The 24481-nt window shown below is 42.7% G+C and overlaps 1 protein-coding gene and 1 long non-coding RNA gene across 4 annotated transcripts; one reads left to right on the top strand and one right to left on the bottom strand.

Moving 5' to 3' along the window:
- Window positions 1–7671: 7671 nt before the first annotated feature.
- LOC113018661 (uncharacterized) lies at window positions 7672–9041 on the bottom strand. The gene is made up of 3 exons (XR_003271845.1): window positions 8804–9041; window positions 8203–8300; window positions 7672–8101 (listed from the first exon to the last, which is right to left on the bottom strand). It is a non-coding gene; the product is annotated as an uncharacterized LOC113018661 (long non-coding RNA).
- Window positions 9042–16879: 7838 nt separating this feature from the next.
- LOC113018553 (SUN domain-containing protein 2-like) lies at window positions 16880–19467 on the top strand. 3 transcript variants are annotated; one of them, XM_026161771.1, is made up of 9 exons: window positions 16880–17144; window positions 17559–17649; window positions 17777–17931; window positions 18034–18089; window positions 18205–18340; window positions 18428–18555; window positions 18659–18832; window positions 18928–19017; window positions 19213–19467. In XM_026161771.1, exons 2-9 carry the CDS (start codon window positions 17561–17563, stop codon window positions 19333–19335), a joined length of 951 nt encoding a protein of 316 aa, XP_026017556.1. In that variant the 5' UTR covers window positions 16880–17144; window positions 17559–17560; the 3' UTR covers window positions 19336–19467. The 3 variants fall into 3 exon arrangements, with proteins under 3 accessions (XP_026017556.1, XP_026017464.1, XP_026017638.1); XM_026161679.1 differs by lacking the exon at window positions 16880–17144 and adding an exon at window positions 17337–17431; XM_026161853.1 differs by lacking the exon at window positions 16880–17144 and adding an exon at window positions 17337–17431 and having other exon boundaries at window positions 18928–18964; window positions 19213–19272.
- Window positions 19468–24481: the final 5014 nt, after the last annotated feature.

Below are 24481 nucleotides of genomic sequence, written 5' to 3'. Positions count from 1 at the left end.
GTGTCACCTGCCCCGCAGCCTCCCCCAGTAGCTCCAGTGCCGCCTGTAGCGCAGGCCCCAGTAGCTCCAGTGCCGCCTGTAGCGCAGGCCCCAGTAGCTCCAGTGCCGCCTGTAGCGCAGGCCCCAGTAGCTCCAGTGCCGCCTGTAGCGCAGGCCCCAGTAGCTCCAGTGCCGCCTGTAGCGCAGGCCCCAGTAGCTCCAGTGCCGCCTGTAGCGCAGGCGCCAGTAGCTCCAGTGCCCCCGCTACCCGTAACTCTGGCTCCAGTAATAGTGGTCTCACACACTCACTCCATGCAGGGAGAAAGTATAATTTTACCTCAAGGTGCTTTTTGTAGTTCAGCCGCCTTTGGCACAGTTTGCCGCTCCAGGGCTTCCCCAGAGGCTAGGTCCCAGTCCTCAGCTGATTCTGGACCCCTGGAGTTTAAGCAGCCACCCGAGGGACCGCTCCGGCCTTCGTGTCCTGTTTCTGCTGGAGGGTCCGAGGGACTGCTCCGGCCTTCGTCTCTTGTCTCCGCTGGAGGGTCCGAGGGACCGCTCCGGCCTTCGTTTCCTGTTTCCGCTGGAGGGTCCGAGGGACCGCTCCGGCCTTTGTCTCCTGTTTCAGCTGGGGGGCCCGAGGAGCCCGTCCAGCAGCCTTCCTCGTCAGCTGGTGGTTCCGGAGAACCACACCGGCCTCATGCCTCGTCGGCTGGAGGGTCCGAGGGGCCCGTTCAGCCTCCCGTCTCCGCTGGAGGGTCCGAGGGGCCCGTTCAGCCTCCCGTCTCTGCTGGGGGGCCCGTTCAGCCTCCCGTCTCCGCTGGAGGGTCCGAGGGGCCCGTTCAGCCTCCCGTCTCCGCTGGAGGGCCCGAGGAGCCTGTCCAGCCGCCACCTGCGGCCGCTTCGGCGTCGCCTGGTCCAGCTTCATCCGAGTCTTCGTCTTCGTCCTCGTCTGGTCCAGCTTCATCCGAGTCTTCGTCCTCGTCTGGTCCAGCTTCATCCGAGTCATCATCCTCATCTGGTCCGGCGTCATCCGAGTCTTCGTCTTCGTCCTCGTCTGGTCCAGCTTCATCCGAGTCTTCGTCTTCGTCCTCGTCTGGTCCAGCTTCATCCGAGTCATCATCCTCGTCTGGTCCGGCGTCATCCGAGTCTTCGTCTTCGTCCTCGTCTGGTCCAGCTTCATCCGAGTCTTCGTCCTCGCCTGGTCCAGCTTCATCCGAGTCTTCGTCCTCGCCTGGTCCGGCTTCAGCCTGTGCTTCGCCTGGTCCAGCCTCATCAGAGCCTTCGGCCTCGCCAGGCCCAGCCTCATCAGAGCCTTCGGCCTCGCCAGGCCCAGCCTCCATGTCTTCAGCCTCGCCTGGCCCAGCCTCCGTGTCTTCAACTTCGCCTGGCCCAGCCTCCGTGTCTTCAACTTCGCCTGGCCCAGCCTCCGTGTCTTCAGCCTCGCCTGGCCCAGCCTCCGCCTGTGCTTCGCCTGGTCCGTCTGTTCCTGCCTTGTCATCGCCTGGTCCGGCCCTGTCATCGCCTGGTCCTGCCTCATCTGGTCCTGTGCCCACCGGGCCTCAGCCAGTACGCTTGACACTGGAGTATGTGGCAGGGACTAAACACGATCACAGACTTTAGAGGGAAAACCAGCACACCGCAGACCACGGCCTCTCTGTGTGAGGATCTAAACGTATTCTACGCTAGATTCGACACAGCGAACACCATGAGACCGGACAGTGTGCGCACCGCGGATGACGTCAGTGCGCACACTGTGTCTGAGGAGGATGTGCGGAAGTGCTTCAGGAAGGTGAACGCACGCAAAGCTACTGGTCCGGACGGGATTCCCGGCCGCGTCCTCAGGTCATGCGCGGCTCAGCTGGCTGGAGTGTTCACGCACATCTTCAACCTTTCCCTCTCTCTGTCTGTAGTCCCAGCCTGCTTCAAAATGGCCACCATCGTCCCTGTACCCAAATCCTCCACCATCTCCTCATTGAACGACTGGCGACCTGTAGCCCTGACCCCCATCGTAAGCAAATGCTTCGAGAAGCTGGTCAGGGACTTCATCTGCTCTGCACTACCCGACTCACTGGACCCTCTACAGTTTGCATACCGCCACAACAGGTCCACTGATGATGCCATAGCCCTGACACTACACACTGCCCTGTCACACCTGGAGAAAAGAGACACGTATGTGAGGATGCTGTTTGTAGATTACAGCTCAGCATTCAATACCATCGTTCCCTCGAAGCTGGACAGGAAACTGCAGGATCTAGGACTGAGCAGCTCATTCTGCAGCTGGATCCTTAGCTTCCTGTCTGACAGACGCCAAGTGGTCAGACTGGGCAGCATCACCTCATCCCCCATCACACTGAACACTGGTGCTCCACAGGGGTGTGTACTGAGCCCTCTCCTGTACTCACTCTACACCTACGACTGCACAGCCACTAACAGCTCCAACATCATTGTGAAGTTTGCGGACGACACTACAGTGGTGGGTCTTATCACCAACGGTGATGAGACGGCTTACAGGGAGGAGGTCAGCGCCCTGACCCACTGGTGTCAAGACAACCATCTCACCCTCAACGTCGCAAAGACAAAGGAGTTGATAGTGGACTTCCGGAGGTGCAGAGAAGTACACACCCCCATCACCATCAACGGCGCTGCTGTGGAGAGAGTGAGCAGCTTCCGGTTCCTTGGAGTACATCTGGCTGAGGATCTTACGTGGTCAGTACACACAAACAAAACAGTGAAGAAGGCGCAGCAGCGCCTCTTCTTTCTCAGGAGACTGAAAAGATTCGGCATGAGCCCCCGCATCCTCAGGACCTTCTATCACTGTGCCATTGAGAGCATCCTCACTGGATGCATCACCACCTGGTATGGCAACAGCACCGCCTACAACTGCAAAGCTCTCCAGCGAGTAGTGCGGTGCTCTGAACGGATAATTGGAGGTGAGCTTCCCTCCCTCCAAGACATCTACAGGAAGCGCTGCCTGAGGAAAGCGGGGAGGATCATCAAGGACTCCAGTCACCCCAGCCATAAACTGTTCAGACTGCTTCCATCAGGAAGGAGGTTCTGCAGCATCCGGTCCCGTACCAGCAGACTGAGAGACAGCTTTTTCCATCAGGCCATCAGACTGCTGAACACGTCATAGACACCTCAGCTTCACTACTGGAACTTCAACATTATGCACTCCACACTGTATATAAATGCCACTTGTTTTGCACATATTCAACTCTGTATATTTTATATATTTTATTATTATTATTTTTTTTTACTATTTAATTTGTAAAAATGTGTATACACACACACACACACACACACACACACACACACACACACACGTAGGAAAATATTTAGTATACACATCCAGAAATGCATACACTATTATATATTGTACATATATTTATTAGTTTCAGGTTGGCCATTCTTGTATTTTGCTCGTTTGTGTTGTTGTGTTTGCACATCTCTGTTGCTTGTGGGGCTCGCACACAAGAATTTCACTCGCATGTGCTGTGCCTGCACATGTGATGTGACAATAAAAGTGATTTGATTTGATTTGATTTGATTTGGAGCGCCGCCGCTGCCTTCCGCGCGGCCGGCCCCCTGAACTGCTCCGTCGTCTCCTTCGTCGCCGCCGCTGCCTTCCGCGCGGCCGGCCCCCTGAACTGTTTGGACTCCTGTGCTGTCGGCCCCCGGGCCGGCCCCCTGAACTTATCTGTTTTGGACTCCATTTGCTTCGGTGTTTTTGTTTCGTGCCCTCCTTCCTGGGCCCCCGCCGCCCGCCCTGGTCGGGTTGTTTCCTGTTTTGGGCGGTTTTTGTTTTTTTTCATTTTCTTGTGTTGGGCTGTCGGGAGCCAGCCCTTGGGGGGAGGGTACTGTCAGGGTCCTGGGTCTCCTGACCCAGCGTTTTAGTTCATTGTGATTTTTGTTTTATTGTACTTGGTGTGAGTTTCTATGGTTTCTAGTTTCGATCCCTTGCCCTTCATGTTTCTCTGTGTCCCCTCTGTTCTGTGTAAGTCTGTGTCTGCATGTTTGAGTTCCCCTCTGTGTCTCTCGGTTCTTAGAGTCCTCTGCCTTATGGTTTATGTCTCTGTTTTTCTTAGTTGCTGTCTCCACTGTGTCAAGTTCGCATCTCTGTGTGATCCTTCCTGTTTTACTTTGTAGGTCCGTGTCTTATGTGAATGTGTCCTGCTTTGCTTGTCTCATCAGTTCTAATTTCCCCCAGCTGTGCCCTCCTTCTGTGTCTCATTCTCCTCGTTACTTCCCAGTGTATTTAGTCCCTGTGTTTCTCTGAGTCAGTGTTGCGTCGTACCCTCAACAAGCTGTGTGTGTTTTGCCTCCGTGTTACCAGTGTTTTGTTTCCAGCTCTAGTTCCAGTTCAGTATTTCTGCTTCAGTGTTTTAGTCCACCAGCATTTTTGTTGTCTTTTGGTGAGTTTAGTTAGTAAGAGGTTTTCCAGCAATAAAGCTGCGCTTTAAGTTGAACTTCTGTGTCTGAGTCCTGCATTTTGGATCCACCACTCCTGCTTGCCCGCCTGCCACACAGCCAACCATGACACCATTTACCATTTTACAAGGCATTTTTACCTTCACACTGCTGAATCCCTCTCAAATACTGTTGCTAATATCAGTTAAAAGATGGAGTTATACAATATACAACATCCATCTTGTATATTGTGTGGAAAATACAAACATGTGCTGCTTTAAATGCAGTATTGTGTTGATTAAAATTTCTCACACAAAAATCTGAACAAATGTGCACAGAAAGTGTTGAAAGGGCTAAACAATGTCAGTGTGTGGCGTTGTTTTTAAAGCGCTTCGGGTCCTATTAGGCTCCAATGATTGCAGACAACACTGTAAAATCGGATCTTTTCACCTTCTGACCCTTAAAGAAAAGCAACATATCAGATGTCTGTGGGTTGCTACACCTCCCAGCTTTTCAGGTTTTATGCAGGTCACTGTTTGAAATCCAATGACGCATTTCACTGAAAATGAAACACATATTCCAGAAAAAAATAGCAGACATTAACACAATTGTGTGTTGTTTGTGGGGGGGTTTTCTATCTTTGTTATCAAATCTCCCCCACAGATTTATCATGTGATGCTTTGAAAGGAGTCCTGAGGCTGGGAACTACCAGCTTACACAGGAAGCTACAATATCGCCTTGACCAGTGTAGCAGGAAAATGCGATGGAATTAAAGATGATTTCATATACTGTGTCAGCTACTGGTAGAAGATAAGTCAGTCACAGGGCCCAGTCTAATTCAACACTTTACCCAAAGAAATTTGGATTTTCAAATCATATGTGTACTAGAAATGTATCTAATTACATATTTGATTGCATGCATACATATTTAAAAATTATATTAAGTACTAAAACTGAGAAATATCATTGTTTTTCCTGCTCTGTTAGAATTTGATACCAGATATATAAAAAAATTTTGCATGAAAAAACAAAGTTGTATCGGGAAACCAAAAATTAAACTAGTTCTTAGACTAGACAAATATTAGACAAGTAAAAAAAAAACACTAGTTTTGACATTTTCAACAAATTCAGCTAATGCAACAATGATGGGCATAAAAAGAGCATCACAGTAAGGCTGAGTTTCACTGTTGAGGTTTGAACCACTCTGTGGAAAACTGTCCTGTGGTGTGATCAATCAAAATTTGGTACTAGCACCACTGAAAATATCAGTATTGTTAAATCTACATAAATATGTCAGTATACTTTTAAAACCAAAGGCTCCAAATGATCCGAGTACAAAAATCTAAAAAAATATCCGGAGCCAAAAGCTCAAACCTCAGAATCCATAATCTTCACTCTCCATCGCGTCATCATCACCTTGACAGTGTTTTGTCACTTTGCTATTGAGTGGGCCCGTGGATCAATATCTCAGCTGTTAGAGAGCCCTCTTGTGTGTGAAACCGCAGACAGCTCAGACAGCCTCCCTCTCACCCTACTGCAGCTGAATAGACTCCACCCACCGCCCCACCCCCCGCAATCTTAAATTAGCTTGCTGGTTAGGAACATGGATGGATGACTGAACAAAGGCTAATGAAAAAGATCAGTTTAGTTAGAGCACAGGTGTTACTGGAATTCAAGCTCCATTAGTTTTATTAGACCTGCGGCCATAGTCCATCCATGTGCACCACTGCTTTCTTTTTTAATTGTTTATGATCACCAGCCAAAATGCTGGAGGTTTATATTAGAGAGTGAATAATATACTGGTCAAATTTACTCTCCAACCATGCTGCCCATATTGCACTTTTTACACCTTTAATTAAACTGTCGCAGAGTTTAATTAAATTTATTAGGGAATTATTGTTTCCTCTTTTTTGCTCTTAAGTACAATTTACACTAAAGACACATTTCTTCGTTTTTTCCTGATACTTTGTATCATACACTCCTTGTATTCGTGACAAATGAACAAACCCAGTCTCAAAGTCAAACACACACATACACTTATGTCACTTATATTTAGTGTGTGACGTCTCTGTCAGCAAATTACAAACTGAAGGGAACATGACTCATTTTTGCTATTAGAAATAAAACAACAGTTGTGTTGGAGCTTTGTTTTACATCAGTAATAAATGAAAATGAGTAATAACTGTCACTTTTAGGAGTTATAAGGAAATGTCTTTGTTTTCACTGTAAACCACATCCAGCTCGCAGTAAAACTATTGTCTATACAAAACTCCGCACCGCACTCATCTCTCGCTCACCCTTTCAATGAATGACTGAGGTGCTGTTTATTTTCCAGTTCGTCTTTGTTTTGTTACCTTAAGCACCGTGTCTGTCAGCCATAGTGTAATTATATGGAGACCGGGGGGGAGTGGAGACAGCCTTCTCTTTCAGCTGCTCTGAGCCGCGACCAGTTCGGCCTGAAGCTGCTCGCCTTTTGAACAACAGCCAAGAGATACTCCAACTCGGGTTTAACCCCTTAGATCACCCGAACAGGTTTTTGGTTTTTATCAGTTCACCTGTGTCTCAGAAAATAGTTCTGACCAATCGGCAAACGTAGAAAGTGACGTTTTTTACCCTTTAAAACGGTTGTGATCCACAGGTTGGTTTATTAACCACTGCCAGGTACTGAAAAACACAGAGAGGGGAGATTCTCGTTTGTTTTTACAAGACTCATTTATCATTCATTAGGTCTAATCCAGCACGGTGGCACGGTGGTTAGCACTGTTGCCGCACAGCAAGAAGGTCCTGAGTTCAATTCCTCCATCAGGCCGGGGTCTTTCTGTGTGGAGTTTGCATGTTCTCCCCGTGTTTGCGTGGGTTCTCTCCGGGTACTCCGGCTTCCTCCCACCGTCCAAAGACATGCAGCTTGTGGGGATAGGTTAATTGATTAATCTAAATTGTCACTAGGTGTGAATGTGCGAGTGAATGTCAGCGTGAATGGTTGTCTGTCCCTGTGTGTTAGCCCTGCGACAGACTGGCGACCTGTCCAGGGTGTACCCCGCCTCTCGCCCTATGACAGCTGGGATAGGCTCCAGCGCCCCCCGCGACCCTGAAAAGGATAAACGGAAGCGAATGGATGGATGGATGGATGGATGGATAGGTCTAATCCAGACTGAGGCAGCACCTGTAGGTGTAGAAGTAAAGAAGTTAAGGATTTTCTGCACCAACACAGCCACCGAGTGTGATGTGAAAATTTATGTTAAGCATCAAACTTTTAAAAAATCTTGGCTTCTCAGTGATCTCAATTGCTGACTTTAATCTTTGCTGCCTATTTAGTATTATGGTGTTTGCCCTACCGGCATCAAGGGGCAGCCCACCTCCTCTTCCTGTTGAAAATGACTAGCTAGTCCCTATTTTATCTACATTGTTTTGTTTATTTACTTTTTTATTTGACCTAATGCAGCATTTCCACCTCAGTGTCAGAGTGTTCAATGCACTTTGCTGTCATTCACAGACGTACATCTCCTGTGCTCTATCTCCATGTGTGTGTGCGTTTTACAGGTGACTAGAAGCAGAGCAGAGCAGCCGGGAGAAGATGAGATTACCTGAGCTGGCTGCAAGTCGTTATGTTACTCTAAGTGCCACAAAATGCGCTGATAGCAGGGAGGTTAGTCTTGGCCAGATGTTACAGCTGCATCCCCCTGATGAGCACCTGAGACCCTGGAACTCCTTCTGGCTGTACAAGTAGAAGCAAATGTTAATAAAAAAGCCGTTCACACTCAATATGGAACGACATAAAAAAAAATGCATATAGGGAAAAAACGGCATCATTCTCACCTGTTCACCTGACTAGAGGCCTGTTAGCCAACTGTATATCATCCCCCACTTTCTTCGTTTTTAAGTTTTTCTCTTCAACTGTTTCTTAACAAAACGCACTGTGGACATAAATGCAAACATACCAATATTGGATTTTTCCACTTTACAAGCTATGCACAACCCAATTATAGACCTATTTGTCAAATGCCAAAGTGGCAATAAAGCTAAGTGGCTTCTAAAGCAGGACCCAATAAAGACAAGTTCAAAATTCAAAAGGTTTATTGAGCTGAGGCAAACAGACACAGCCACGGAAACTATTGGGGACAATTTGGATCACAGGGACTGGAGCCACTAGTGGAGAGGAGAGGTTGGTCACCCCTGGTTAATTAATAATAATAATAATAATAATAATAATAATAATGGATACTTTATTGATCCCCATGGGGAAATTACTTGTTTTTCTCTGCATTTGACCCATTCACTCAGTGAAGCAGTGGGCAGCCCACTAAGCAGGCGCCCGGGGAGCAGTGTGTAGGGACGGTACCTTGCTCAGGGGTACCTCAGGGTAGCCGTTAAGTGGATTAATTCACGAGAGTTGCACAAAATATATGTGACTGCTTACTTGCTCGGTCTGGGAAGGATACTTGGGGGGCACTGGTCTGTTTTATGCTGGTTGTACAGTTGTAGCAGGGTGAGCAGCTCGGTGGGGACACTCTTCAGCCACACGGGGAACACTAGGAAGCAATATGTGCTTAACCCAGCCTAGACTAGAGATTGGGGAAAAAACCAAATCCATGGCACTATTAGTGTTCATAAAAGCTGAATGCATATGATGTCTTATTCTTACATGTTGCATAAATCTGCCAGACATCAAATAACAACTAGATCGGGGCTAGCTTGCTTCTTTCCTCCATCTTTTTGAAAGGCATGTATCTGAAAACAATGAAAAAGCACACAACATATGGTTGTCAAATAGTGGTTCAATAGTGGTTAGTGAAAATATCATGGCTGGTTATGCTGGAGTAGAGCCACACCACCCGGACGATAGCTACAGCACGAGACCACACCATCAAATATCAAAACCAGTCCTGTTTTCAATTTCTTATTGTTCACAGATAAAAGATTCCACTTACAAAACTTGCATTTATCCAAAATACCAGTGCCCCCCCCCCCCCCCCCCCCCCCCACACACACACACACACACACAAATAAATTAAAAAAACAATCACTGCGCAACCACTGTACGACTTGACTTTTCTTCTTTAAGAGGTTTAAATGTTTTCCATATTGCGGTATTCTAAATGGATGCAGGAAATGCTGTCACTCCACTCTGCTTTCCAAACTTCCACAGTGAGGTTTTGGCTCTGGTAGATGCCAGTGTGGTAGATTTCAGAACCGACCGACCCTGCTCAGGTTTCGTTTCGCTGGGGGAAGTCTCATTTCTCTGTTGTGCACACTGTGTTTTGCCTTTGTTAGCGATTGAGCTGATTTTAAATCCTGTACAAATGTGTTTGCGTGACTTTTCTAAACAGAAAATTTCTGAACAGACCCAAAAGGCATCATTTAAGCACAGCTGACCGTGCCCGTTTTTTCTCCTCCTGTACCATAAAGTGTCTAGATCATAGCAGATGCCCTGATGTGCTGTGCAAGCACAACGGAAAGCACATATAAATGCTGTGACATAGTGAGAAGCATGTGAAAATGTAGATGTAGATAAATTTCAGTATGCATAGCAGCATGTTTAATGCTGACCTAGTCTTGTCAGGAGTTGTTGGGGTTTTTTTTTAATTTGCATGAACAGCATTTAAAACTGACAGCAATTAGCTTGAAGAATGAGCCTGTCGCTACACGCTTGTAAGTGAACATTCATAAAGCCGCAGTTTATCTACTCCTCAGAAGTTTGTGCATTTCTGAAAAACTAATAAATGTCACAAAATGTGAATAAAATGTATTAAATATAAAATTCTTCCAATACACATTGAGAAACTGAACTGTTACTATTCAATGGCTCTGCAGCCATGCTAGCAGCTCTGCTGTTCTCGTTGTTGTTGTTGGATTTAAAAGCTAAACGATCATGCATGCTACTTTATCAATATTTATCATGTCGAGGATATTATGATACCAAGGCAGTGCATAATCAGGAAGGTAAATGAGGGAAGATGAGAAAACAGATTAAAGGTTAAGGAAATACAGTTTATCTTTATCAGGACATTTAAAAGTAGTCTGAATTGAATCACAGATTTCTACTTGCGACCATTAATTGTTGAACATTATTTTAGCCCTTCATCTAATGCAATACATTAAAGTCTCGCCCATAGTGCTGGACCAACCAGCGCACTGTTATTCCCATCCTACAGCTACACCCCAGATGTGAAAAAGAACGTTGGCGCCCTGCCCTCAGCTCGTACTCCGACACCCGGCCTCTGGCAGAGTCGGCTGCCTGTTGCTTCTGGTCTTTTGGGGCTCTAGACATGCGATGGTAGACCGTGGTAGATCAGGACATGTGTCCTCGGGTCTTCAGCTCTTTTGGGGGTCCGTGAACTGGCCGGGCCTCCTGGACTTTGCTCTGTCAGCCTTTGGGCCCCAGGGGCCGTTATTGCAGTTTCCCACCCTCATTGTTTGTCTCACGCTCACCACACACACACACACACACACACACACACACACACACACACACACACACGTTTGTGTATCTATTTTTTCCCCTTTCAGGTGCTGTTTGTCTTTGTTGCAGATGCAGCAGTTGATGACCCGTTCCACTTTATTTGTGCTTTGACCTTTTAGTCTTATCGATTCACCTATTTTTTCTCCTTTTTTCCTTCTCTTTTCTCTGCCTCTCAGCTTTGGCATTGTTACATGATACATATATAAAAATAAAAATGAAAACAAATTATGACGATCAGTTAATCAAGTGCATTCGACTAGCAGGATCTAGCTGCTTACTGACCCTCTTTATTCCTTTGGAAGCAGTAAGAGTGGACTTAGTTATTTTACACATTTAATGACGTCCCCTTTAAAGTCCTGTCCAGAGCTTTCAGATTTCTATACATTGTGCAGTTTAAAAATGGAAGTAAATCCCAATTTAGAGATTTTCTTTTTACATTTTCTTCCTTTTGTCTTCCCATTCACCTTTTAAATAAAAGCATTTAAAGAACTCATTAATTATACACTGAAAATAATAATATAATGGACCTGCCCATAGGCCTTTCATCCTTCTCAGTATAATTATTATGTTTAATGCTCTAACTGGCTGCATTCGTGACATCTGCAATCTGTGGTAACGGCTTCATTTGTGAGCAAGACTAAACTGAACCTGAACACAAGAAAGTGCAGGGCTGCATCAGACAGCCCCAAACGGCTGGAGACATTAAACGTGACTCTTTCATCTCTTTTCCTTTCTTCTTTTCTTTCAAAGACATTATCCCTCATATCAAAGCATGTTACTGAACTGCAGCAGCCATCTAAAGCCACAAAGCCTCGTTGTCCGACCCCATTTGAGCCAGTCAGAGGTATAACATCCATTTTTCTTCTCTCACCCTTTGTCTCAAGGAAGGTGTTAAAAACAAAAATAAAAAGGTGGAATTGAGAGAGCCCCTGCAGCTCTAAGGGTAACATGTTGGAAACTGAAGGAATCATTTTCAACCCATCGAACTGACAAGAGAAGATAACTCCTCTACTGTCAATCAAACCGAGGTGGAGGTGAGAAAACTATGTTGGCCTGTCAGGGTGCTAGTGTTACAAGTACTAGCCTGAGCCCTAAAGGCAACACAACCATCGCTACTGATGTTCTTGAGATAACTGAAGGAGTTGTCAACACATGCCCTGCAGTGCTACGTTCAAATCTGATTTCTCCCTCTCTGTCTGTGTTTCTTTGTGCTATTACATTTTCATCTATAATGTGCTGGAAAGTCCTGAAAATCAAGACATCTTCAAAACCTAAGGAGAACTTTTTTTTTCTTTTTAACTAAAACTCAAACCACAGAAATGTTGGCACCAGGGTTTGCATTGCATTGCACCTAAAAAACAATGGAATACTGTGCATATTGCAGATATTACATGCCAGTTATCCTTGCATCTACAGTGCAATTCTGACTTTACTAGAACAATTATTTTTCAGAGGCCTTTAAAATCACGCCTAAAATTCAAGCATGACCCATTTCACCCTTTAAAACACCCTGACACAGGCACACTGTAATCAGTTTAGTTATTTGGTTTCCTGTCTCTGAGGCAGATCTTCAGAGCAGTAAGGAAATCCATCATACTCATGACATCCAGTAGAGCAAGGACATTTGACAAGAGTTTGAAAAGTAATTTTAAAACATCTGTGATTTTAATTAAAAGTAAAATGTGAATATCACCCGCGGCTGTGGGATGTGGCTGTGGCTCAACAGCATGGTGAGAGTTGAAGCTGGAGGGTTCAGGGTGGAGGGCAATACCAGAAGAAGCTGGGCTGGTAAAGCTGGGGAGTATTTTATAATCCGGTTGTTCAGTCTGACGTCACTAGCCGTGTCTGGGCCTAAACTCCGCTGCAGGTCCATATATCAAACGATCACTATGGCATTACTGAGAGTTGAAAAACTGTCTAAAGTCTTTCATCTTTAATAAAATGATCTGTGTTCTGCTCTACCAGGTGTAACAATTGAGTTTAACATCCAGGCATCCATGAAAACGGAATTTATGACATTTAACGGAGTTAGAAGTTAGCATGAAGTTAGCTCGCTAGCTTCTATCTAAATACAATATAGCATGTCCTGACTGCTGGGTTTTGGAAACAAATTAAAACGTACAGCTCTGTTATCACTTCCAGCATAAATGAAGACAGAAAACTAAACAGCAGTGACGTTTGTAGGGTTACTGAAGTTGGGCTAGCTGGTATATAATGATGTGCTACGTGACCGCTAGCGACACAGCTATGTTAGCATAATATAAACAAGCTAACTTTTTTTCCACTCGATAAAAGTTACCGTGAGTGTTCTCGGTGGTCAGGAACAAATGTAATCGCATGGCAGGATGCTGTAAAAGGACCAAACTTCAGCCAGGAGAACAACTGAGATAATCCATCCACAATACGAGGTTAGTCATTCATATACTGCTGCATGGGCTGGGCTGTAGTTACATCCTAAGGTTTTAAAAACTGAGCTTAAATAAATGATTAGCGGTAATAAAAGCCGAGGGAGGTCAACAGTGATCACTGACTGTTTTAGGAGCTTTTTGAGATCAAATAGAAGAAAATACATAACATTAAACATGTTAACAACACAAAAGCCATATTAAACGCAGACTACTTTAGACCCGGAAGTAGGATTCGTCGCGTCATCACTGAACAACCGGATTCTCCTTCTCTTGCAGTACTGCGCCGGGACCAGGAGGAGGCAGTATAAGGAACAGCCACCAACGCTGCAGGGGCCATGCTGGGTAACCACTGAGAAGTTGCAGCATATACAGGGAGTGCAGAATTATTAGGCAAATGAGTATTTTGTCCACATCATCCTCTTCATGCATGTTGTCTTACTCCAAGCTGTATAGGCTCGAAAGCCTACTACCAATTAAGCATATTAGGTGATGTGCATCTCTGTAATGAGAAGGGGTGTGGTCTAATGACATCAACACCCTATATCAGGTGTGTATAATTATTAGGCAACTTCCTTTCCTTTGGCAAAATGGGTCAAAAGAAGGACTTGACAGGCTCAGAAAAGTCAAAAATAGTGAGATATCTTGCAGAGGGATGCAGCAGTCTCAAAATTGCAAAGCTTCTGAAGCGTGATCATTGAACAATCAAGCGTTTCATTCAAAATAGTCAACAGGGTCGCAAGAAGCGTGTGGAAAAACCAAGGTGCAAAATAACTGCCCATGAACTGAGAAAAGTCAAGCGTGCAGCTGCCAAGATGCCACTTGCCACCAGTTTGGCCATATTTCAGAGCTGCAACATCACTGGAGTGCCCAAAAGCACAAGGTGTGCAATACTCAGAGACATGGCCAAGGTAAGAAAGGCTGAAAGACGACCACCACTGAACAAGACACACAAGCTGAAACGTCAAGACTGGGCCAAGAAATATCTCAAGACTGGTTTTTCTAAGGTTTTATGGACTGATGAAATGAGAGTGAGTCTTGATGGGCCCGTGGCTGGATTGGTAAAGGGCAGAGAGCTCCAGTCCGACTCAGACGCCAGCAAGGTGGAGGTGGAGTACTGGTTTGGGCTGGTATCATCAAAGATGAGCTTGTGGGGCCTTTTCGGGTTGAGGATGGAGTCAAGCTCAACTCCCAGTCCTACTGCCAGTTTCTGGAAGACACCTTCTTCAAGCAGTGGTACAGGAAGAAGTCTGCATCCTTCAAGAAAAACATGATTTTCATGCAGGACAATGCTCCATCACATGCGTCCAAGTACTCCACAGCGTGGCTGGCAAGAAAGGGTATAAAAGAAGAAAAACTAATGACATGGCCACCTTGTTCACCTGATCTGAACCCCATTGAGAACCTGTGGTCCATCATCAAATGTGAGATTTACAAGGAGGGAAAACAGTACACCTCTCTGAACAGTGTCTGGGAGGCTGTGGTTGCTGCTGCACGCAATGTTGATGGTGAACAGATCAAAACACTGACAGAATCCATGGATGGCAGGCTTTTGAGTGTCCTTGCAAAGAAAGGTGGCTATATTGGTCGCTGATTTGTTTTTGTTTTGTTTTTGAATGTCAGAAATGTATATTTGTGAATGTGGAGATGTTATATTGGTTTCACTGGTAAAAATAAATAATTGAAATGGGTATATATTTGTTTTTTTGTTAAGTTGCCTAATAATTATGCACAGTAATAGTCACCTGCACACAGATATCCCCCTAAAATAGCTAAAACTACAAACAAACTACAAACTACTTCCAAAAACATTCAGCTTTGATATCAATGAGTTTTTTGGGTTCATTGAGAACCTGGTTGTTGTTCAATAATAAAATTATTCCTCAAAAATACAACTTGCCTAATAATTCTGCACTCCCTGTAGTGAGAAAATAACAAAAGAAACATGCAAACAACGCTGCTACAGCCCACAGAAGGCATTTATACTAGTGTATCCACTGGAAATAGATTTTTCTAAAAGGAGCAAAAGAAATGAATTTTTAAAAAAATTTAATTCTTGTTAAACTTTATAATGTCTCTATTTAGAAATAGTTTCACTTGTTGTATAAACTAAACACAATCCAACCTTTAATAGTGTTGTTAGTAATACTTATGTTTACCTCTACTGTTTCATATCAAAATGCTGTCTAAGAAATGTTGATTCATGTAAATAGACACTGTTAGTGAGTTTTTATCTTTGTTCAGCAGGCACTTGCTGCTCACTGTGCAACTGGCGAGTTTTTGCTGCCACCATGTGGCACGAGTGTAATAAGGCATGTAATGTTTCCGTCTCAACAGCAGACCTGTGTGGTACACAAAAACAAAACAAAACATTGTTTAAGTGTATATCCATTTTCAACCTCTTACAGAATTTCCCAGATAAACCTTAACCCACAGCTGAGATTATAATTAAATTAACAGCTAAAACCTTGATATGAACATAACAATTAGTAATATGTCACCACCTTCCCCATTAGGCATATAACAGCCCTGCACACTGGGCTTACATCATACTTTAATCAAGATATCATTATTATTTAATCACATTCGCTCAACAGTGTCACACAAATATGACACATACTTGAAGTGACCTGTTCAGCATTTCATAAATCTTTTTTTTTTTAAAAACAAATCAAAATATAACAAAACATATTAAACATGAATATGTACCAGTTAGCATAACTTATATTTGGTTTTAATGAGAGTTAGGCATGCTCAATTGCTCAATACTGGCATGTTAAATAAAAAAATAAAGAAAAATAAATATGTTTCAGTTAACCAGTATAATGAATCAGAAACGGAACGGTGATTCTGATAACAGGCCTCGCTCAGAGCTTGTTCACAGTCTGATCTTGCTGTGTTTGGTTGGTCAGAGCAATATACTGGAGCCACTAATCTCAGAGAATGTCTGACTTATGAAATGTATGATTTAATAAAAGGAAGTTGCAAAAAATAAATATAAATAATTAATTGGTGTTTGACAAACACAGAGTGCTAAGAGTGCACTCACACTGAGGCATGTCAGCAGCCACAGATCTGAGTATTCCAACCAAATCGACAGCCTTTGTGAATAAAGAGAAAAAGGTACAATTGCACTACCAGCGGCTATTTTCCTTTATTACAATCATATAGACCTAACAATTTATCTTTCTGACAATGTAGGTTGCTTACTCAACCAAATCAAATATTATATATCTCATAAAGTAATTAAAGCTCATTAATCCTGAAAAATCTTAATCTTTTTTCTTCTCCTAAAGACGAACAACATACTTTATGTCTAAAGTCCTCCTACTCTGTGGGATTTTATGAGCATGTCTGCTGCACATCATACGCTGCAAACAGAAAAGTGGATGAGACTGAGAGTAAAATTCCAATGTGACTCATAATTGCACATTATGTCAAATATACCAGCCTGCTATTTGCATTTACGGGGCAACTAAAACCCTCAGAGAACATATGCATAGAAGAGCAAGCATTTCTTAGTGGCTGATATCAATTCTCACTCGCCTGAGCCCCATTCACACACTCATGACAATATGCAAACCACTGTATTGCTGCAGTTGAGCAATGCGAGAGGTATGAGCACTCTGGTTGTTGGAGTTGTTATCAGACTATATAAATCATGGACACAAACAAAAGAGATCTGCCTCATAAGGGTTCTGCATGGAAAAAAGAGGACACTAAATTGATTTCACAGCTCATCGCAATTTATTCCAACTTTTTTTCCTCTTTCCTGCTCGTAAACAAACGGTCACCTAGGCAACCGGAGCCTCGGACATCCGCATGGGACCGGCTGGCAGCTGCATAGCGATGTGCGAGGACCAAATAGCTTCCAGTGTGTACGCAGCTTAATGGTAAGTAGTGTCGAATCACGTCAACATAAGAGAGATTAAAGCTGGAACATTTGAAGAGCATTTCAACCCAACCCAGATATTGTACCTACCGTTAGCGGAGTTGTTTACCTTCTGTGCGCATGCGCTAGGAACACGTGTACGTCATAAGGTGGAAAGAGCAAAGCATTTCGTATGACGTCAAAAATTCGCAAGATTAACTTAGCAGCAAGAAGTCTCGATAGGACAGCATTAACTGCAACGAATCCCGTTTATCTGACTTTACTGATTATTCTGATTATTTGGTGAAAGTAAGTACCAAATCTTTAAAATATGATTTCCCAAAGAAGGCAACAAGGTCTGTAAGATTTTGTTGCACAATATATGTTCTATATTTGTATTTAAAAAAACAATTCTTTCCATATTTGTCTTTCACAGCTATGCTGAAAAGAAGCAGTCGGTTACAGTCTAATGGCTATTATAATAGCACCGGCAAACCAGTCATCTCCTATAAGGAGAGACTGTATAGGTAAGTGTTTGTATGCATATTTTTTTGCTGTCAAACGTGTGTATACACCCATGTCATGTATGCTTTCATTAAACAGTCAGCAGTTCTCAAGCAGACTTTTGTTCTCATTTGGTTTTATTTCATTCAGAGTTTTCAAAAGGCGTCGATTTCATTTCCGAAACGGCGAAGAACGTCACTTTGAACATGACTTGGAGCATAAAATTTGCACAAGTGACGCAGAGCCTGGATGTGGCTCAACAAAAAGAAAGACATTTCTCCTCATCTTTCTGGTCTTCTCTTTTGGTAAATGATCCCTTTCCACAAACCATTACATCCTCTCCAGTAGCAATATGTGATTTTCTTTTGAATTAACGTCTTATCACATGATTTCTCTTCATCCACCAGGTCTACTCTTCAGTCTGGCAGTTTTCACCGGCATCCCCTCTGTCATCATGACAAAGGTATGGCGTACTTATGCAGTTTAGAAGAACAATAAAAGGAAAACAATCCTGAACAGAAAGTAATATTGTAAAGGTGTTTACATTAAACATAAACAAATTCTTTTTGCAATTATAGATATTCACTACAAGCTCCAAGCAGGCTTGGAAACAACTCGAGGAGCTTCAAAGTGAACTGGCCAGTCTGAAAGAGAAAATAGACTTTCTAGTTCCGGTGGCAGACAGGATGCCAAACTTTGCCCTGGAGTCACTCGGTAAGTCAGAAACTCAAACTGTCAGTTAGGTCCAAAGAAAATATGTTGTTGTTTTGGAATTTCTTTCTCACTGTTTTTTATCTATAGGAGCTAGAATAATTTACGATAAGACGTCAGAAAGCTATCCCCCTGATAAACCGGTGCTACGAATCTTTGGTTTCACGTTGATTTGTCCCAACCAGCGACCATACAGAAGCCCAAGAATCCTTCTTGAGGTAAAAAAACACGTATTCCACAAAGCAAAATATGTCATGATATAACAGCCCGACTGCTTTGCCCTTTACTCAACTCTATTTTCCTTTTGGTTCCCCTCTTTAGGGCCGGGCACCAATGCTTCCAGGTCAGTGCTGGGCATTTGGTGGTAGCCAGGGACAGATTTCAATTGGCCTGGCCCAATACATCACGATCAGCCACGTGTCACTGGGGCACATACCACAGATGCTATCTCCATATCTGACCGTGTCAAGTGCGCCCAGGAAGTTTTCAGTATTTGTAAGTCACAGATTCCTCAGTACCACACGATTGAACTTCTGCATACATTACAGTGTGTTATAGAAAAACTTGATATGCATCTCTTTGTGTCTCAGGGAAATCAACATGCTGAGGATCCAGTCATTTATCTGGGTACCTTTCAATATGACCCAAAGGGAGGGCCGCTTCAAACATTTAAGATAGCCGTGAGGCCACTGTGTCATTGTTCACATGCACATACACTTTTTTTTTACCAACTTTTTAGAAAATAATAATTGTAGATTATCCCCTATATCCTCTTGTAGTAATGATCATATCTCTGATTTTACCATCTTGTCACCTTTTTAACAGTCACATTGGTTTTGTTCAACTAACTGTTATTTATCTTTCTTGTCTCACAGGAATCTAACATCAGTGTGGTGAAGTACGTGACACTACGGATTCATGACAACTGGGGCAACTCCCAGTACTCGTGTATCTACAGTTTTAGAGTTCATGGCAAACTAGCATGGCATGAACACTAAAACTGTGGAGACATGCAGGACTGTGGTGGAGTTAAGTATAAATGGAAAAAGAGAGAAACATCCGTCCTCCACGTAACTCTAGTTAACAGTTTGTAGTCTGATGCGCCTCACACCCAGCCGGTCGTCATATTGTTGGGGTTTTCTCTCTTTCCTTTTTCTTTTTTAATTAAATATTTTTCATTTCATTTCATTTCATTTCATTTCATTTATTTAATTTAATTTATTAAAACATTGCTTTAAAAAAAAATCATGTGTGTCCTTTGAAAGTTCTTAAATGACTGTGTATATTATGATACAAAATTACTAATTACAAAACACCTCGAACAATCTGTTTAGATTTCACGTACTGAACAGTAAGACAGATGAAAAGCACTAGAGCCACACGGTTTTCCCCTTAATAAAATTCAAGTCTATGTTGAATGTGCTCTGATATGACAGACTTATACTGTGAAATAGGATTTAAGGATTAATGAGGAGACTTGAGGTTTGAATGGGTTTTCAGGTGTACAAAGGTGGCTTACTACTTACCCTGGGTACCACTGTTACCATCATAACTTTTGCTGCAGATTTATTCTAAACAATAAGAATTTATAGATGTATATATCACTAAAAACTGATATTTGATATGTATATCCACATAATTATGGATTATTATCATATATATATATAATATTATGCAAAAAGACAGACTGTATTTTAAAAGAAAATACGTGAAGAAACACATTATATTAGATTTTTATTTCAAATATGACAAAATGCTGATTTTACAGCAGTAAAATTATTCTATCTCTGCACTTTAAACATTTAATAGCCTTTCTTCCTTGCACAGAGTGGATAGTCAAACAAACTGACTAATCATAAATACATTTTATACAAAGTTATATTTATGTTATGAAGCTGCCAGTTTTAAATAATCTGAGGCCACGCCTTCTCAATTCAGACTGGCCTATAAAAGAGCTTCAACCGAGGCAGGGAAAATAAGATGGCCACCACAGAGGCAACCTGCGAACACTTTGCTGCATTAGTGCTTCTCAACAATTTATTACTTTATTTTTTTGTTTTTATTACTTTTTTATTATAGCACTAGGAATAAACAATAAGATAAGGATTCTGGATCTGGATCAGCACCATGATGCAAACTTGTGGTCAGAGTATTGACTGTGTTCTGGAGCAGGCATAAAATGTCACTGTGCATGTGTGCGTGCATCTCCACCACCACTATAACAAAGGTATGGCAAACAGACCCATTTTCTAATAAAATATATATATGTTCATAAAATTATTGACAATATAAGCATTTAAGCACAACTGGATCTAAAAAAGCACTTATCCCAGTGTTCCAAGTTGATGAAAATCACCCAACAGGAAAGCAGCTGGGCATTCAGAAATATGATGTTAATCAAATCCTTCTGAATTAACCATCTAACACGGCAAAAATGAGCAGATGAAAAGCCAAAAATTCCAGCAGGCGGTGCTGGACCAAGGCCAGGAAGATCGTGAAGGACCTCAGCCATCCCAACAACGGACTGTTCTCTCTGTTGAGGTCAGGAAAGCGATTCCGCTCCCTGAAGACCAACACAGAGAGACTGAGGAGGAGCTTCTTCCCGCAGGCGATACGGTCTCTCAATCACACCACCACACAGTACTGACCCACACATATGGTTCTTACACACACACTGGACATTCTGGACTTTGTTTTCACTTCATCACTTAAATCAAGACACAAATGTGGATTGCACAACACTGGACATTATATTTCTTCATTTCCATTTAATACTTGTACAGCTGTTGTTATTGTATATATATATATTTATATTTCTTCACACATTCTTATATACTTCTATACTGTGTATTGTGTATTTTGTTGTACAGTTATTTTATTTTCAACTTTAACTTATATATTTTATCTTATTCTTTCCCAGTTAAATTTACCCTTCATTCTAATTTGTGTTGTACAGTTATTTCATTTTTAACTTAAATTTTTATATTTTATTTTATTTTATTTTATTCCTTCCTAGTTAAATTTACCCTTTTTAATTTTCATATTTATTTCCCATCTTATTCATAGCCTTTTCTTTTTTTCTTTAGGTCACGAGTAGTTGTCCAAGCATTTCACTGCATATCGTACTGTGTATGACTGTGTACGTGACAAATAAAATTTGAATTTGAATTTGAAATCTATTCACAGGTTCACAATTTGGGCTGCGGTTCCCCCTGATTGTGCAACGGTGTTAACCATCAGCAAAACCACATATAAACCGCTCTGTGTTTAAGAATTGCAACGCTTATGCTATTCTTCTGATTTAGGATTATTTGGATGATGAGTTGGCGACACAGTTCTTATCTTCCTGCATTTCTCCAAAAACACACAAAACTGCCAAGGTTGAAGCTGGCACATGTACTCATACACACACACACCCTCAAACACTCAGACATTACAACAGCTATGTCTACTATTCAAACTGCTTTTCTCATACTGATCAAACATATTTTGATTTATATCCTTGTGAATAAAAAATTTTCACTATTTGGAAATAGAGAAAAGCTCTATTTTAGCACTCTGATGATTTTTACTCACATAAGGCTGAATATTGAGACCTTTTACTGTCTCTTAGCTGTGATATGGATGGGCGGGGACTTCAATCTCTTTCTACGCCTCTGTCAGTGCGCCCCAGGGCAGCTGTGGCTACAATGTAGCTTGCCATCACCAGTGTATGTGTGAATAGGTGGATGACGAAATGTAGTGTAAAGTGCTTTGGGGTCCATAGGGACTAAGCAAAGCGCTATACAAATACAGGCCATTTACCATTTACGCCAGGTCACATGACAAAATTAAACAGCTTGTGATGGACAGAGTTACCATAACAGACAAGACATAGAAAAACGTAATTTGTGCCAGTATAATTTTATTTTATGAGAAACAAATTAAAAATGTGACCAAGATACTAACATTAAACTAAAAACTGATCAGAACAGCTTTGGCTGAGCTCTTTACATTTATGTATGGGCTTTTTTTGTTAGGATGCCTGGGTCGTTGACCCAGGGTTTTTTAGTTTATTATGTTATTTATAATTTCTAGTCTTTGGGTTTTTGTTAGAGTTATGTCTTATGGTTTGTCTCTGTGTAATCCTTAGTTGCTGTCTCCCCTGTCCGCTATATCCCCGTGTCCAGTCAGTGTCTGTGTCTGCCCTGGTCCCACGTCTCTGTTCCCTCTGTTGTAGTGCCTGCATGTGAGTCTGTGTCTTTGTTCAGTCTGTGTTATGTGTTTCCTGTTTTACTTTGAAGGTCTCTGTCTTATCTCAGTGTGTTCACTTTACGCTTCCTTGTCTTGTCAGTTCTGATTTGCCGCAGCTGTGTTTCCCTCCTGTTGTCCATTCCCTGATTGCTCCCTCTATGTATTTAAGCCCTGTGTTTCAGTTTGTCATTGTTGTGATCTACCTTTATCTTGCTGTGTGTTTTGGCTGCATAGGTGTATTTTGTAGTCTTAGTTTTTGTTACCCTTTTGAGTTCAGCATTAAAGCTGTTTTGAGTTACTTTCTGTCTCCGGAGTCTGCACTTTGGGTCCTTCTCCTGCCTGCACACAGCCGTCACATAACATTTTTGCTGTCATCATGTAGCTGAAGTGAAATAAGACATGTAATGTTTCAGCCTCAACAGCAGACCTGTGTGGTATAAACAAACAATTATTAAACATATTTTAAGAGGCCTGAAACACAGCTGGGGGGGTTGGTGAGGCCAAACGTCATAACGAGGTACTTAAAGTGTCCCAGGTGAGTGTTGAAAGCAGTTTTCCATTTATCCCCTTCTCGAAGGCAGACCAGATGATAGGCATTGTGGAGGTCGAGTTTAGAAAAGATTGTGGCACCTGCTGTAGCTCAAAGGCGTATGCTATCAGCTAGCACTTATTCTTAACAGTTTTTAATTTAACCCCCGAAAATCAATGCAGGAGCGCAGGGTTTTATCCTTCTTATCAACAAAGAAGAATCCCGCCCCGAGGGGAGATGTGGATTGCCGAATAATGCCTGCTGCAAGTGAGTCCGTTATATAGTGCTCCATAGCCCCGTGCTCAGGCTTTGAGAAACTGTACAAGCAACTGTTTGGAAAGGAAGCGCTAGGGAGAAGACCTATACAAAAGTAATAGGGATGGTGAGGCGGGAGCGGCAAGGCCCGATCCTTACTAAACACTTGGGAGAGAACATGGTATTCAGTGTGAACCGCAGAGAGGTCAGTGATAACCTCTGCTGGGTTAGTGGCTACAATGTTAGGTACAGCCAACCTTAAACACTGCTTGTAGCACCTAACACTCCACCCTTGCTGCTTTAGGGGCATTTAGTACTTACTTTCGCCAAATAATAAAAAATAATCAATCAAATAAATACAGAAAAACATGGATTTGTTGTAGTCAGTGCTCCTGCTGCTACTTACAGCTGACCGAACTTTGCACTGACATCATAGCCCAGAAGTCTTTGATACATCAAAGGCAAACGTATGATGTACACGTATTTCAAGCGCATGTGCGCAGGAGGTAAACAAATGCATCAGGTGTGAACAGATGACTGCGTTCGCTAACTGAAGGTACAGTATCTGGGTTGGGTTAAAATGCTCTTCAGATGTTCCAGCTTTAATCTCTTTGATGTGATTCGATACTAATTACCATTAAGCTTCATACACACTGGAAGCTATTTGCTCCTCACACATCCTTATGTAGCTGCCAGCTGGTCCCTTGCAGAATCCCAAGGCTCCAGTTCACTAGTTGACCCTCTCTTTACAAGCAGGTCACATGTCAATATTCTTCCCTGTTCTTGGCAGACTCTTCAGTCAGCCTGTTGAATGTTTTTGCCTGCTCAGTGTAGTGGGGAATGCAACTGCTTGACACTGAAATGTTCCTGCTTCCATTCTTGCTGGAGGCACAAAAGTATCCAGTCAAGCACGTAGACTGACTCCAGTTTTACAAGTAAGCACCCAAAAAAAGCTGCTACTATTAATCTTATTTATCTTAAATTGGTTAAACATCCATCTCGAGGAAAATTTTAGTTTAATGTCTTCTTTTTTGCATGTTTTTCGGTAATGCAGAACCCTTATGAAGCAGACCTCTTTTGTTCGTGTCCATGACTTATACGTTACACATTTTTAAAGGCTTATGAAG

The sequence above is a fragment of the Astatotilapia calliptera genome, chromosome 1, assembly GCF_900246225.1.
Source record: "Astatotilapia calliptera chromosome 1, fAstCal1.2, whole genome shotgun sequence".
Taxonomy (NCBI): domain Eukaryota; kingdom Metazoa; phylum Chordata; class Actinopteri; order Cichliformes; family Cichlidae; genus Astatotilapia; species Astatotilapia calliptera.
This window is presented reverse-complemented; position numbering and strand designations above follow the sequence as displayed.